The sequence below is a fragment of the Anopheles gambiae genome, chromosome 3 (genome assembly GCF_943734735.2).
Source record: "Anopheles gambiae chromosome 3, idAnoGambNW_F1_1, whole genome shotgun sequence".
In the NCBI taxonomy this organism is placed as follows: Eukaryota; Metazoa; Arthropoda; class Insecta; order Diptera; family Culicidae; genus Anopheles; species Anopheles gambiae.
The window spans coordinates 31,157,256-31,172,606 of record NC_064602.1 but is presented as its reverse complement, the minus strand read 5'-3'; the positions used below and the strand labels follow the sequence as shown (position 1 = coordinate 31,172,606).

General features: G+C 46.2%; 4 protein-coding genes across 6 annotated transcripts in view; 1 reads left to right on the top strand and 3 right to left on the bottom strand.

Moving 5' to 3' along the window:
• Positions 1 to 453: 453 nt before the first annotated feature.
• LOC1271227 (adenylate kinase isoenzyme 1) lies at positions 454 to 5,715 on the top strand. 3 transcript variants are annotated; one of them, XM_061655383.1, is made up of 7 exons: positions 454 to 620; positions 1,179 to 1,714; positions 2,918 to 3,052; positions 3,347 to 3,621; positions 3,700 to 3,784; positions 4,806 to 4,955; positions 5,092 to 5,715. In XM_061655383.1, the coding sequence occupies exons 2-7, from the start codon at positions 1,712 to 1,714 to the stop codon at positions 5,173 to 5,175; spliced, it is 732 nt and encodes a 243-aa protein (XP_061511367.1). In that variant the 5' UTR covers positions 454 to 620; positions 1,179 to 1,711; the 3' UTR covers positions 5,176 to 5,715. The 3 variants fall into 3 exon arrangements, with proteins under 3 accessions (XP_061511367.1, XP_061511366.1, XP_309986.4); XM_061655382.1 differs by having other exon boundaries at positions 1,166 to 1,714; XM_309986.4 differs by lacking the exon at positions 2,918 to 3,052 and having other exon boundaries at positions 471 to 620; positions 1,166 to 1,714.
• LOC5668313 (dynein light chain Tctex-type protein 2B) lies at positions 2,671 to 4,533 on the bottom strand. The gene is made up of 2 exons (XM_061655384.1): positions 4,400 to 4,533; positions 2,671 to 4,331 (listed from the first exon to the last, which is right to left on the bottom strand). The coding sequence occupies exons 1-2, from the start codon at positions 4,435 to 4,437 to the stop codon at positions 3,836 to 3,838; spliced, it is 534 nt and encodes a 177-aa protein (XP_061511368.1). The 5' UTR covers positions 4,438 to 4,533; the 3' UTR covers positions 2,671 to 3,835.
• LOC1271229 (uncharacterized) lies at positions 5,649 to 6,856 on the bottom strand. Its single transcript, XM_309985.5, has 3 exons — positions 6,404 to 6,856; positions 6,005 to 6,335; positions 5,649 to 5,939 (listed from the first exon to the last, which is right to left on the bottom strand). Exons 1-3 carry the CDS (start codon positions 6,852 to 6,854, stop codon positions 5,741 to 5,743), a joined length of 981 nt encoding a protein of 326 aa, XP_309985.5. The 5' UTR covers positions 6,855 to 6,856; the 3' UTR covers positions 5,649 to 5,740.
• A 179-nt stretch (positions 6,857 to 7,035) lies between these two features.
• The window catches only part of LOC4578014 (adenylate cyclase type 3), a 42,702-nt gene continuing 34,386 nt past the window's right edge, over positions 7,036 to 15,351 (bottom strand). Inside the window, exons 14-19 of the mRNA XM_061655381.1 lie at positions 14,618 to 14,734; positions 12,600 to 12,795; positions 11,384 to 11,456; positions 11,184 to 11,256; positions 10,781 to 11,089; positions 7,036 to 10,708 (exon numbers count right to left, since the gene is read on the bottom strand). Coding sequence (XP_061511365.1) covers positions 9,692 to 10,708; positions 10,781 to 11,089; positions 11,184 to 11,256; positions 11,384 to 11,456; positions 12,600 to 12,795; positions 14,618 to 14,734 — 1,785 coding nt within the window. The 3' untranslated portion in view covers positions 7,036 to 9,691. The remainder of the gene's footprint in view (positions 10,709 to 10,780; positions 11,090 to 11,183; positions 11,257 to 11,383; positions 11,457 to 12,599; positions 12,796 to 14,617; positions 14,735 to 15,351) is intronic.

The window sequence follows — 15,351 nt, the reverse complement described above, 5'->3', positions numbered from 1 at the left end:
AATTATGAATGATTTAAATATATCCATACCGCCGAGAGGAGGATAGAAAGAAACAATAACCCTTTTCTGCTATTGCGCATTCTCCAAAACAAAGCAAAGTAAATGAAAACTCTGCCATCCGTCTCATTCGCTCTCACACTTTAAACTTTTGTCTCTGTATGTCCTGTGTCTCTTTTAGTGTCCACAGACTGTGGAGACTTTACTCACGTGATGGATTAAGCATTACCTCTCTTTCACGCTCTCTCTGTTTTCCTTTCTGTGTCTCTTTTGTTTCCTTCTTTACGCTCTCATCTCAAATGGCAATATGGCAAGCCCGATGACAATGCATGTAATGGAAATGGCCGGATGGATGAGTACGGAGAAAATTGTCGTTTTTCTGAGAAAAAACAGCATTTCCTGCTCATCTCAGTTTAAATGCAGTGCTGATGTAAACAAACCTCGTTGGTTGGGTTGTGTGGAGCGGAAATATCAGCGTTTCACGGTGCAAGTAGGTTGATTTTATAGCTCACCGAAAAAGAGCAGTAGGCTGTTTTGTGCATCACGCGGGGTGTAGTTAGTGTAAAGAATTTTGCTCAAAATTGACCCGTAGAAGTGTTCCGCTGTGCTGTGATTTATTGAAGGTAAGTTGTTCACTGCAAGATCCTTGTGTTGTGCAATGTTTTAATGTTACAATGCGAAAAAGAAATAGAGTTTAATAGGGGAAGTGATTTGCTAGAAGATGGTGCTTTTATCAAAAACTTTGAGGTTTGATCGATATTTTTGTCCTAAACGGAATTCAACTTCCTTCTATCGGTCGTCCAACGGAGGTTTTATAGTGTTCGAAAGAAAATTCGACACGCCTCGGGGGGAGAGGGAGAGAGAGAGAGAGAGAGAGAAGAAATGTTGTCCTTGAAAATTGTGTGTCACTCCGCACAATAAAACAACCGTGCCAGTAGTGATTTCCCTCTTGGCATGTAAACATTCTCGAGAAAGGGGACATTCTACTCCGCCAAAATTGGCACCGATTTGGAATTTCAAAAAGGTGGAAAAATTAAAGCTGTGTTAAAAAAAAATCAATACTGAAAGTAAACCATTATTTGTGGTACAATGTTGTATAACAAATTATGCAATAATTTCGCATATTACATCGCCCTTGAAGCATAATCAATTTTCTTCTCATTTACAGTATCGCATTTCAGACGCGCGACTCGCTCTCCGATACGGATCGTTCACCGCTTGATCAAAACTGACGGCAATTACTACTACTTAGCGCGGAACCTCACCACTACAGCGACTTCCGCACGCATTAGCGCTCGCGTGCATACGCAAATTGCCAACCAACGCGCAACGTTTACGAGAAGCGGAACGAACGCTCGAGAGCGAGAGAACGATATTCGACTGGCCGCAGCGTTGAATTAAAAATAAAGCAAAACCCACGTCACCGACACCGCCACCGCGTGAACTGATCAAGCCTGGTTACACGCTGCCCTTACCTTCCCCAATGTTGTTTGCTCGCTAAAACAAGCGCAAACGCACGCACACCAGCGCGAAACGCAAACAAATTGCGCGCAGCTAGTCGTATTAGAGATAGAGATAGTGAGCGAGAAGGTTTTTCGCAAATTCAGTTCCGACACCCGGTCGAGCTAGAGAAGAAGCTCAGTTCACGCCGTGCTTGCGTTTAGTATTACTTGTGGATTTCGTGCAGCAAGCAAGCCTCGCAAAGTTCGTCATAATGGTGAGTGAATGGCGAATGGGACCCAAAGTGTGTGGCCCAATGTTTCGGTTGTTCGTTTGGTGTGTTGGGTTGGATTTTTTGGGCCCCCGTTGCATCCCGTTACTTTTCCTTATTTTGTGTGTTTATTAAAGGCGGGAGTTTGTTCTTGATTTGTTTGTGCATTAAACGCTCTGACCAATCATTAGCAGCACTCACGTGCGCTTATCGTGTGAAATGAGACTTGACCTAACGTCTTGTGAGTGTTGATTGGAGTGGCCAACCCCATGAGCCAACAAGTCTACCACCAGCACGGTTACGTAACGAACGCTGCTGAATGGCATTCCGAACGGGTGATTTTTCCTCACGCTGTGAACCCTGTACGATGATAGCCCCAAGGGCAGTAGGCCCATGAACCTAGAGGAATTTGACCGCGGTGTCATTAACGTAGCCCGTTAAAGCCGAAGGGAACTCCCTTGCTAAGCAGCTAGCAAGCTACCCAAGGCCAGTCGGATGAGGTTTGTTTTTGAGGTTGTATCTAACCAAAAAGCGCACAATCTCTCGGACACGACCGTGTGTTCTTGTGTCTGGCGTGTCTAAAAATACGCCCGCCGAACCGTGTTCAAGGCATGAAATGTTGACCTCCCATAGTACCATCACGACAAACGCAGGCCAACCCCTGCGGTTGGCAGTGAAAAGTGAAATTTTAATGTTAGCTTATTCATTATCTTAGATCTTGCGGAGGCGAAGGAAGAGCTACCGTTGAATCCTTTTTTTGTGTTTTTTTTTTGTTTGTTGCCCTGATACCTTATGTAAATATAGGATGGCAGGCACATGATGAGACCTTTATCGGCACAATCGGTACTATTTTCGTAAAAGTTGGCTGTTGAAAAATGCAGCAGCGCCCGTCCTTAATAGCGTGTGAAATTGAGCGTCGGTCAAGCGCTAGCGGGCAATTGATTAAGCTACAATGTGTCGTGTTGGAAATGTGTTGAAAATAGACCAAATTTATTTTGATTGTTGTTGTTGTTGAGTAGATCACTCCCTCGATCGATGGGATGGGTGACGCTAAAGGCGGGAGATATCATTAGTTTAGCAATTAGGTAATGCGTGACCTCCAATTCCTGTTCTTGATCCCTTCTTCATCTCCATCATGTCATGCTGGTTTAATTGATCCTCCCGTTCATTGTACTGTCCCGTTCATGCGCATTGTGCTGCGCGGTGTAGTTATTCATGTGCCATCAGATGGCGCTGGAGCAAGAATCCAAGGCAAAGGAGAAGGCTAGTACGTCCACGCCACCATCCGGAGGCAGCTCACCGGCGGTACAGGTACCGAACGCTGGTGGCGTCTCGACTGGCCACGTAAGTTACACCTCAAGGCCGTTTGTATCTGCTCTTACCACTTCCCGCCCAGTGCTTTTGCTTTCTTCTCTTATGCCCCAAAACCTTAACCTAATGATCGGCCTCGGGCAGGTGCGCTTGAAAGCAACACTCGTGTACCGCTCAGTCAGCCTCAGTCCTCTACGTAATGGCTTGTTTTTCCTTTTTCGATCTATAAACTAATCCACTCCAAATGGTTACTATTTAAATTTGTTTCTAAAATTTGTTGCATTTTTGTGTGTTTTTCTTTTCCTTTAATTTTCACAACCTGTTTAGATGCGTGAAGCCAACGTACCGATCATCTGGGTCCTGGGTGGCCCGGGCTGTGGCAAGGGTACGCAGTGTGCGAAGATCGTCGCCAAGTACAACTTCTCGCACTTCAGCACCGGCGATCTGCTGCGCGATGAGGTCGCGTCCGGCTCGGACAAGGGCAAGGAGCTGCAGGACATGATGCGGCAGGGCATTCTGGTGCCGAACGAGACGGTGCTGAAGCTGCTGGAGGCTGCCATGGTGAAGGCGCTGAACGGTACCGTCGGCTATCTGATCGATGGGTGAGTAGTCGAAGTGGGGCAAGGACTTTAAAAGGACAGCGAAACCTGACACTGCACCTTTTTACTATTAATTCTCAGCTATCCACGTGAACCTGCCCAGGGACCGGAGTTTGAGAAGTTTATCGCGCCGGTCGACATCATCCTGTACTTTGAGTGCTCGAATGTAAGTAGAAACCTGATATGCTTGTAACCACCTCTTGTGCAACGCGTTTGTTTAGTCTTTGTGCACGAGAAAAGCGGTCGTGATGATCCAGAAGATGGCCCCATCGTGCACGTGCTGCACGTAGTTGTCCATGTACGGGTCGAGAATGTACTTCATCTTGTAGTGCAGGCCCTGCAGCTGCTTCTCCACGATCGAGCAGAAGCACACGATCCGGTAGCGGGGCAGCGCGAGATTGCGCAGCCGATCCTTTACCGCCTTCGCGATCGATTGGCTCATCTCGAGGTTTTTCTCCGGATTGTACACCCACGTGAGCAGGTCGCCGTCCTCGTTGCGCACGACAAACTGCTGCTTGACGACGCGCGCAATCATCGCCTTGATCTTGCGTATGTTGTAGTTCGGCACAAAGATCTCGTCGTCGAGCTCTTCGCGGTTGATCAGACTGTTGAGATCCTTCGACACGTCTTTGTACTTGTTCTTTCGGTTCGCTAGGGCAGCCGTTAGTGTGTCCGTGAAGCGTATCGGTGCTTGTTTCTCTCCTTTTTGTCCACTATTATGAAATGGAGAAAAATAGGGCTTTGAAAGGGGTTTTTTTTTGAGGCACTTTAGGAAACTTACGGCTTGGAGCCCATTTTCATGCCTCCCCAAGTCGTCATCTTTCACGAGATAGGATACTGGGCGAGGTGAATAGTATCGAATTTCTACTGCAACTGACACTCTACGGCGCTGTGCATTTGCTGCAAAGCTGCACATGCACTTTTTTGCCACAAAAAATGCTCAAGGTCTTATGGAATCGATTGCGATGGGTAAACACTAAAAATGGCAATTAACATCATGTCAGGACGATGTCGATCATGGACAGCAATTTCAGGGCTGTGTGTGTTTGCGAATGTGTTATGTAAGCGGTCTGTCGGGCGTTGGCAATGCTTTCAATTGCAAGACAATGTTTCGAAGTATATAGGTCAATAGAGGAATATTTAACATTTTTCTATTTTGTTTTTGTACAATATTTTTCACCTGATAGGAAACGCTGGTGGCACGTATCATGAAGCGAGCGGCTGAGTCGTCAACGGTTCGTGCGGACGATAACGAGGAAACACTGAAGACTCGTATCGCCACCTTCCGGGAGAACACGGAAAAGATTCTGGTCCAGTATCCCACCCAGCTGAGGAGGGTAAGTACATCGGCCTTTGTTCGCCTTTCTGTATGCAATCTGCATCACACTGCGCCGTAATTCATACCAAGCGCATGACAAAAGGTGCTCGGAGGGAATTCAATTAATCTAACCGTTGTTTCTTCCTTCGAAACAGATCAACGCCGAGCGTGCGCCGGAAGAAATCTTTGCCGATGTGGAGAAGTCGATCGATGAGCTGCTTGCAGCGAAGAAGAAGTAAACGCCCCCGCCTACCCACGGTCCAAATTTTCTGTTGCTTTATCAGCGCATGCAATCCAAGCATCCCCGTTTCTGCACAATCATTCGTCGACCGTACGAGCGACGCGTCGGTGGCTCGGTGGCGATATAGTAGTGTTTATTTATAAAGCACGGTGTGCGTGCTGCACAGATATGAGAGCAGCAGCAAACCCCCCAAGACATGACATGTAGCAGAATGACGGAGCGGCAAACCGGCAATGAAACCAAAACAAAATACGCTTATCAATTTCAATAATAGCTGTTAAGACAGTAGGACAAAAATCGTGTGGCTGCTCTGTTCGTGTGGGTTTTTGGAGTCGATGTGTCGGGAAGTGTTCGTGTTGAATTTATTTAGCGTAGCGTACCACTGCTCAATCAATCAGTGTTTTGTCGCGTTTTGACCGTCGTTTTGCATACAGAGCTTTAAAGCCAAAGAAAAGCGTTCTAGAAGCCGTTCTCGATTAGTCGGTTCGCTTCACCGAGAGCCGAAAAGAATGAGTTAATAAATTTATGTCTTATTTAAGCCATGGTTTCTTTCATTTGTGCTGTCACGTTGTAACGCGACGCGAAGGAGCGATTCGGTTGTTGGGGCGCTTGACAAAGCATTTGCGTTTCAGTTTCGGTGCGTAGAGAGCGGGTCCCGATGTGTGCAGCTCACAGATGTACGGTAAGGTTCGATTGCAGTTGAAAACCTTCCAGGAACCTTCGTCGGTGAGTGCGGCGCAGCTGGGAGAAGTGCGATTCCTTCTGCAAAGATTAGAGGTATAAACTCAAATAATAATCAAAGATAGCAAAGATGTCACTAAGCTTACGCTGGATGGCCAGGAGACCACGCGCGAAAGCGGAAACAATCCAACCGCTCGTCGGCAGATGTGAAGAATCGATTTTTCACCGTCTCGTTTAACCCGACATAGTACAGTGGCTCAATTGCAGAGCTGGTGTCAGTGGAGTTGTTCGTCGTATAATTCGTCTCCGGAAGGCTTGCAATGTACTTAGACAGCTGAAACGTCCGGGCATCGCTGGCAATGTGCGCGAGACTGCCGCCAGCACTGACACAGGCGTTGTACGCATTCGAGTAGTTTAGCTTCGTGTCCTCGAACAGGAACATCCCGATCGATGGTATACAGGTGGCGTTGCCAGCAGCTGCGATAAAACACAGGAGCTCACGAAAAGATTCACTCACACACATAAACTCTAAGCGTCCTACTTACGCAACAGTCGCGCATAAAGCGTGTAGTAATCGAACCGCGTATCGTTGACAATCGTCGACAGGTTCCGATACTCGGGACAGTCGAGCACGTGGCAGTTGTAGAAATCTTCAAACCCAAACGAAGCAACGCGCGGTGGCGCCGGTTTCCATGACGATACGGTCGACTGATTTTGCTCCCGCTCTCTAACCACATCGTACCAGTTGGTGCTGTTGCGCTTTACCGGCGCAAAGTTAAACGCCAGCCCCTGCTTATCCCGTGCGTAGTCAGCACACTCGCGTACGGATTGTACATTAACGAGCCCGATCACGGTACGATTCGATCGCTGGCAGTGACGCAGTGGATAAAACTGGTGCACAATTTTGCGCGCGTTCGCTTCACAGTGCCGATCGGTGGCTCCCTCTGGTGGGTGGTGCGAAAGCACCAGCGCCGCTAGTACCGCTGTCAAGCGCATAGTGTGGTGAGCAAGCAAGTGAAGCGTGTAGTGATCGTATGAAACCGACGCTCTCGTGCGTACTTAGTGTATGACATTGAGAATAAGTGAATGAGAGTGACAGTGCGTCACACAGTGAAGGACAGCTCAATAGCCGTCACTGTCATCATGAGATGTCACGAATAAATCGTAGCGCATAAGGTTTGGGTTTTTCATTCAGCGATTTTATTTTACTGCATTTGCATCATCATCGTGGCAGAGTGGGCTGGAACGATGCCCGGGGGGAGGGCGGGAAATCGTTTCAGTGGGAGTTTTACTCGCCCTCCACTACCAGGGTGGGAGTGTTTCTTCTTCGTCTACTTCTCGTTCTTCTTTACACAGAGCAAAAAGGGTTGACCCCACACAAACTAATCTACTTAGGGTTTCTTGTCTAGTACGACGGTACCGTACCGGTTTTCTTAACATAAGTCATGAAGCTAACCGATGCACACGCGCGCTACTGTATGAGTGTGTGCGTGTGAGTGAGTGTTGGTGAAGGGGCATAGTGGTGAACGAGTTTGTACTTAAGTTTGTTTTGTGTTACCGTTTGCTACTGTGCTATGCAGCGGCACAGGTGACAGTGACACAGTGGTAGGGAGTATAAAACATCTTAAATCTTCAATAAGTAGTAGTAAAAGAAAAGCTGTATTTGTGTGTACTGCTGGGTAGAAGAAGATGTCCAAGGGCAGACACCGTTTGGTGTTTAGTCTCTGTCTCTTATCGGTCAGTGCGCTCTTTCTGCTATGGAGTAACTTCTTTGCTACTACTGCTACTACTATGACTCTATTTCCTTCGTCATTTTTATTACCTCATCATCAAAACCGACGCTGAAGAAACAAGTTAACACAGACACACACTCACACACACTCTCTTGGAATAAAGGAGTATTGATACTCCATCTTTATAAACAGGACTGTTTGTTTGCTTGCTTGTGTTTTGTTCTGTTCCATTTACTATTTGAGAACGTCTTTCTAAAGCTACCGCGTTCACATTACTTCCTGCAGAGAAGAAATACCATCGCGCACACACACACACTTACCAACGGTTTAGCTTACTTGTTTATATGGTTGTCATGGGTTTTTTGAAGTGAGTTTTGTTTTACTGTAGTACTATCAACTGTTTTGTTTGTTTGTTTGTTTGTTGAAGCTTTGTTCTCTAATACACATCAAATTGGTTTGTTGCCTAAATGGATGATTTCTTGTTTTGCTTCTTTTCCTTTAACGAGTTAGGTTTTGGGGTTGTTTCTCTCTAATGCACACACATTTTTGTTCACTCTTTACTGTTTTTTACTGTTTTCTTTTTCCTCTTTTTCTTTCTTCTTTTTTCTTACTGCTTCTTCTTCTTCTTATTTATCTTCTTCTCTCTCTTTATGTAAATGTTTTCCTCTTCTTTATCACTTTCGCAAAATGTTTCAACTTTTTTTCTTCACTATATTTATAGACACAATTTTCCATCTCGGTATGAAGCGCAAAAAGGAGTACACCATAATTAGTGAGTCGATGCGTGTTTAATCACATTGAATGAACGCTACTAGTGTTACACTGTTTCTCTTCTCTTTCCTCATCCTCTTGTCTCGTGTCGCGCGCGCGCGCCAATGCTTCTCTCTACAACTGTGTCTACAATTTTATTGCCAATTTTTTGTATGTTTTACTAATCGAATTTGTTATATATTTTCATTTTTTTCCATTGAAAACTGGTGTTTGTGTTGTTTTTTGTTTCGTTTTTAAATATTTTACTTCTGTGTTTTTTTGTTGCTTTCATCATATTGTGTCAGAAAAAATAGCATACGCAACGTACTTTTTTTAATGTTTCTTCACTTTGTGCGACGAACCAAACCCAATGTATCGGCTTTTTTTCCTACGCAAGAGTTTGTTTTAAAATATTATTATAGTAAATAATCTTTTTTTTTCTTCTATTATCTGACTCTTGAATTGATCAGTTACATTTTCCTCTTCATCGGCTTCGTTTCATGCAATAAGATATGTTCTTTCCACATTTCGTTACGTAAAACGGCTCCACTCACAGCTGCAAGGAAACAAAATCCGCCTAAAACAACCTTTAAATGTGCGTTTTTGTTGTTCAATAAATCTAACATATCTCGTGCCTCGTACGGTGTTTTCTTCTTCGGTGGAATGCATTCCGCACACACACACACACACAGCCCTGCGTGTGTGTGTGTGTGTTTACATTAGTATCAGGTGAGTAAACTAAGCACCACTCGTGAGTAAAGCAACTTAATCGAAATATATTGGAGCATATAAAACGGGTGTAAAACTATTTAATGAATGATTGTATTGAAGTACTTCTCGCGATGGGGCAGACCATAACTAACGTAACGTATGTATATCAGTTTCTGGCAGTCTTTTAAATCGTTCGTTTCACAAGATCCTTTCAATGAGTCCCACGTAGCCATGCGCGGGTACGCTGCAATTGTAACAAAGTTTTCCGTGTTTTAATACGTACTAAAGCGGTTAGGCTAAACGTTCACCCTCCTCCGAACAAACAATACTCTCAACAAATGATGCGCTTTGACTAGTTAATAGATTTAGCTAACCATACCTAACGAAACACTTTGCATTCTTCACAAAAGCAGAACACATACAACTCAACACGCTTTGGTACCATAGGTTGGTGTACCCGGGCTACACTGAATTGCTGAAGCGATTACCACTGCATTCTCTCTCTCTGAGATCACTGTACCTACAACCTCGATTTACCCTCAGACCCTCGTTCGTTTTCCAACATTAAAGCTTAAACACTATTCTACACGATTATCGAAAAAAAGAAGGGGTTTTCATGGGCTCTTCCCTTTCCTCTCTTTAGGAGCCATTCTCCAGCAGCGCATCCTTTTCACCTTCGCCGAAATGGTGCGAGCTAGCGTTGGTACTGTTCTTACCCTCCAGCAGTGGCGTTTGGGCGTCACTCTCGTCGGCCGGCGTTGCCTCACCGCCATTGAACAGACTCGACGATCGGACGCTCGATTGGGCCGTTTTGCTGACGCTCGTCTCCACCGTAGTCGAGCTGGTGCTGCTCGTACTCGAAATGGTGGTCGTCTTCTCCGACACAACCGTAAGCTTCGTGCTGGTGGTGGTGGTGGTGTTGTTGCTAATGCTGCTGCTGCTTTCCTGCAGCATCGCCGTCGACGCGTTCGATGCCTTCATCTCCACGTACTCCTGATTCAGCCGCACACTGTTCGGGCTGGCCGTGCTCGGGCTCGACACCGAGTGTAGCTGGTGGGCGGGTGACGCTCCATCGCCTGGTGGCGGTGCCAGTGCCGGCGGGCTTTCTTTCGATTCGTCCACCTCCTGGACCGTCTCCATCGCGGTCAGGTTCTGCAGAATCGGCGACGCGGTCGGTCCCGTCGGTCGCGGTACCTTCCCCTGCAGGTAGTACGTCATCAGCTGTCCCTTGCCCTTGACCGCGACGAGCCCGCGCTGCTCGAACGTGTAGCCGAAGGTTTGCAGTATCTGGCAGGTTTCCTCCGTCACCTGGATGGCGCCGGCCTTGCCCGTGCTTTCCATCCGCGACGCCACATTTACCGTGTTGCCCCAGATGTCGTAGTGGGGTTTGCGCGCACCAATCACGCCCGCCGTAATCGGCCCATGGTTGACGCCCATCTTCAGCACGAAATGGTTGAACGACTGCTCGTTGATGCCCTGCAGCGCTTTCTTCAGCTCGAGCGCAAACTCTACCAGCAGTGCCAGGTGGGCCCACCGGACCGACACCGGATCGTCCGGTTTGACGATGCGTGACGGGTTGAGACCGCTCGCCGCCATGTACGTGGAGCCGATCGTTTTGATTTTGATGATGTCCTGAAACTGGGGTAGCTCCAGCAGCTGCAAATGAACAGAGAGCAGCGCTCAGCCCAGTGACCTTCGGAAGCCCCTCTCTCCTAACCACACACTTACCGCATCAAAGTCGGAGATGACCTCGTTGAGAAAGCGCAAACACTCCAGGCCCTGGTTGTTGACCGTTTCCTCCGAGTAGAAGTCGGAAAAGTTGGGCATGCTAGCGAACAGGACACCCACCTCGGCGTAGCTCTGCGAGTACAGGTCGTCGTGCGAGCGCTTCCGGTTGCCCATAAAGTGTTCCGCGACGTGCATCGGCAGGACGTTGTACACGAGCGCCTCATTCCGGCGCCTCATATCGCTCGCCTTCTCCTTCTGGTCGATCACCTCCGTCTTCCACATGAATATTACACGATCTACTTTATCGATCTGAAAGTGGGGAGGCGAAAAGGAGACGAGAAAGCGGGCTTTAATTAGTGATACCGACCAATGCCAACAACCACGATGGGAAGCAAATCATTACGTGTCGGGCCAGGAAGGAAAGCGCTATCGTTACGGCGACCAGCAGCGCGGACAGAGTGTAGCGTAGCGGAAAGCTGCAACAAGAAAGAACAAGAAAAACTTCCAATTAGTACTAACAACGAACTGGCAAAAGAAGGCAGGAAAAAAAACACAGACAAAACACAGCCCACAAAACAGCCCCGCGTCTCAGCGAATACTTACACGTTCATAATGCCAAAGTCCTCGTTCCGGAACGCTTCGTCCAGGTGGAAGATGTTCACGTAGCAATGGATCGCTACGGTGGTGATTTGTGCGTGGGCCAGCACGAAGCAGACGGTGTTGAGCATAACGAAATAAAAGCGTATCAGCAGATGTTGGCCCTTCTGATGAATCTATTTTCACCACTTGTGGTGGGGACCAGCAGGGGCAATGGTATTAACGGGGGAAAGGAACGGAAAGGAAGTTGCCGCACGAGGAACAGGCTCTACCGGATGATGGGGTCAAGAAGTTAAATAGGTTTTGCTCACAGCGCTGCCACATCGATTAGCATGGCCCAGAGGGATGGGGTTTAGTACTAAAGCCTCAGGAATTCGCATCAGCACTTCGCCCACGTGTAACGACATCCAAAGTGAGGCTAATAATCAAAGCCCAAGGGGGGCAGCCGGCAGCTACCCGTAAAGCTATTACTTTTTAATTAGTTTGTGCTAATGATGGTCAGCAGGAATTATTCAGTAAAGTATAAATCCCTGTTTGTGTTGCCCGGCTAGCACTGCCCTGCTTTGCGGAGAATGCAAAGCCAACGTGTAGGACGAAGCGCTCGAATCAAACAGCAGGGTGGGATAGGTTGGTTTTCCTTCCTCCAAGAAAGGATTGAATCAACTTCATTCCTGGTTTGAAAGACATTTTATGCCCTCCCATCCCCAGTCACACGAACAATGTCAAGAGAGCTCGTTGAATGCAGTGAGTGGCAGTGTGGGGTCCGCGTATTATCTTGGGAACTTTTTGCATATCTTCTACGCCCTTCGTATGCACATCCGTTCGGCCAGGACATCCTGCTCCGGTGCATCCGGGCACGCAACAGGCAGGAAATTGACAGCAATCAACTGTCTTATGCCTATGCTTCCAGGGTATAAGAATAAATTTAATCAAAATGACACACACACACACTCAACGGACACAATATAGCTTCCTGTGGTACGGAGATTTGTGAGCAAAATCGGTGCGCATAGGACGCTTAACGATGGATGCCAAATCCACGCCACGTCCGACGATGGTTGCAATGTAAGCAAATACGAGTGAAAATACGGTCTGTGTGGCCCAGCACCATGTCATCCAGTTTGCGGTTTGCGGCACACGTTCCCATGGGAGCTTTTGTGGAGAAAATAGGGAGTAGGGAGAAGGGAAGAAGAGCTACAAGCTTGAGAAATGCTGTATTTACCGGTTATGATGATCATTAATAAAATTTTGCTGAGATGCGATAATTGCGTTATGATTGAGGTGGCAATTAGTATTAAAACGGTATAGTTACTGAAGTACGACGGGAACAGGCAGACGCTCGCCGGTTCCATCTCGGTCGAGGCGAACGACACGTTCGTGATGTTCAGGCTGAGCGGTGTCCGGTGCGACGCTGCCAGCTGGCCGTGGTGGTGGAGGGTGGCAGATTATTTGCGTATGCAGAACATGCCCGGAGCGCGCACGAGAGAGAGAGAGAGAGAGAGAGAGAGACAGAGAGAGAATGTGTGAAAGAGAAAATATTCAACATCGACATTAGATTGGTGTGGTGATACAGTGGTGGAAATTATTACAAGTGCACTCGTATTTTAATGCAAAATTGGATATCAAAAATTTGGATTGACCTTTTTGAACTCAAAGCTAACTTTTTTACTTAATTTTTTTTATATATCTTCTACATCGTTGACGGTCGATGTATCTGATCTGCAATTATTTGACTTTACACGATTTTCTAGGGTTTTCGTATCAAAACCTCTTAAAAACTAGGCGACCAGCCAAAGTAAAGATCGATATTCGTCAAGCGTCGTTTGTTCATTTTAAGTTCAATGACTACCCTTCTGAACGCTAAATGAATCATACTGCTGAAATCAATCATTAAAGTCGGGGGGCATTGTTCGTACTCGCTAGTATAATTTTGATTTTCACTAGCGAATCTAATGACGGCTGGTGAAAGCTTTTTTTGGTCATCAAGGAAATGGTCGTGCTGGATCTCAAATTTAAGTAGTTTTTTCTCTGTATTTTATGCAAAAATGGCTGAAATACTTTCACAATATCTATAAATTACAACCCTTTTCCAGCCTGGTTTAAGTAAAAAAAGGCAAAGTTCACCTAGCAACGAATAGAAAAAGGGAGAGTGAAATCTAGAGCGTAAGGTGCATTTGAGAGAGTTGGTGAGAATAATGCTCACAGAACACGGCGATGTGACGACCATTACATTTTCATAGCCAAAAGTAAGAGACTTCAATAAAAAAACGTATAATAAAAACATGTAAAATAACATATTTTTTTGGGCGGCTCCAAATTGTTTTGCAAATGTTTCGGTCAGCCTCCGCCAGATGCGCTAGTGAATATCTAAATTACACTAGCAAGTACGGACAATGTCCCCCGGCCTTAACGTTGTAATAATTTGGCCTCAAAAGATTGGAATATTTGTATATTTTAATATATTGTTTATTTGTACATAAATATTTGTCAACGGATATATTTGTTATAAAATAAAAGTACGCTTAAAGGAATTACACCCTCTGTATGAAGCCACTGTGACGAATTTGTTGGGCTTATTTCACACTGATCGTGACGCGGTTTCTATCGTAGTTATAGATCCAACAGCTTCGATTAGCGTCAAACCTGGTCAACTTAAAAGAGTTCAAAGAGTAAGTCCATGTACCAGCTTTAAGTATCTAATCTCTGAGCTTTCAATAGAAATGTGCTATGTCTTTGAGCTGTAAAGCAGTACTGGTAGCATCGTTTATCGCCCACATCAGATCAGAGAACATATTTGCATTTGTGGTGCCTATGGCTTCCAAGAAGATGGAGACGTTCAAACAACACTCTGCCTTCGATCCAACGATCATAAACCAAAGTCAACTGTCTAGTGTCACAATTTCGCAATCGCAGCAAAAGACAACAAACTTCCTGATAGCAAAAAAAAAAAATAAAAACAATATACAAATCCTTAGATCCGTTTTCAATTTCCCAAATCGTAAACCTCATCTCCGCAAATCAAATCGGAATAACCACCCGACCACCCTCAACGGTGGTGGTAATTCAAACCTTGATTTAAAATCCCTTATCCCCCTAACCAGGCAAGGGGCCACCACCATCACTGTTGATAAAGATGAACTTACAAACAGTGTCGCAAAAGTTCTTCCCCCAAGCACGGCAACTTGGACGCGTACTTGGACGTGCCCATAGTGAGCCATACCGTCATGCCGTCATACTTACCATGTCGCTCACGTTCGAAACGCCCAGCAGCAGGACGATAATGATGGCCGTAGACTTCCGTAAGCTGGTACTATCGTTGTATCGTTTGCTGTTTAGAGTGATGAATGCCGGCAGAATCTGCAAATACAACGCGCAAAGGGCGTTAAAAGCGGACGTTAAAAAGGGGCAAGTGTTGGGTCCAAGTCCCTGGGCCTGGGTTGGATGGAACAATGCAATAAAAGCGAAATCACCCTCTAATTCCCTGCGGTGTCGTTTTACAATGCTTAAGCTCTTCGCACGCGGGCGTTGTAAGCCTGTGTGTCGCGTACAAAAAAGGGGTTTGAGAAAATTCTATTACAGGATTACCGCACCGGGCTGCTTATTTCGTATGCATGTTTCTTTTTTGATGACGCCGAGTTTGATCAGTGCACACGGAAAAGGGAAGCATAAAGAGGAGCGTCTGTGTGTGTGTGTGTGTAAAGTGAAATAAATCACCATAAAAGCAGCACAAGCAGAGTAGCAGAGCAAACCAACGGTATTCATCCAGTGACAGCAGCTGCAGCTGCTGAATGTGAATGAGCATTCAGTGCGGTGGGTGTGGATTTGGTTTGGCACACCAGGCGTCTCCATCGTGCCAAGCGCCGGATTGGAAGCGCAGGATTGGAATGTATTCTTTTTCCATCATAAACCATTACCGGTTGCATTGAATTATACTGCATTCTTGTGTGTGTGTGTGTGTGTGTGTGTGTGTGTGT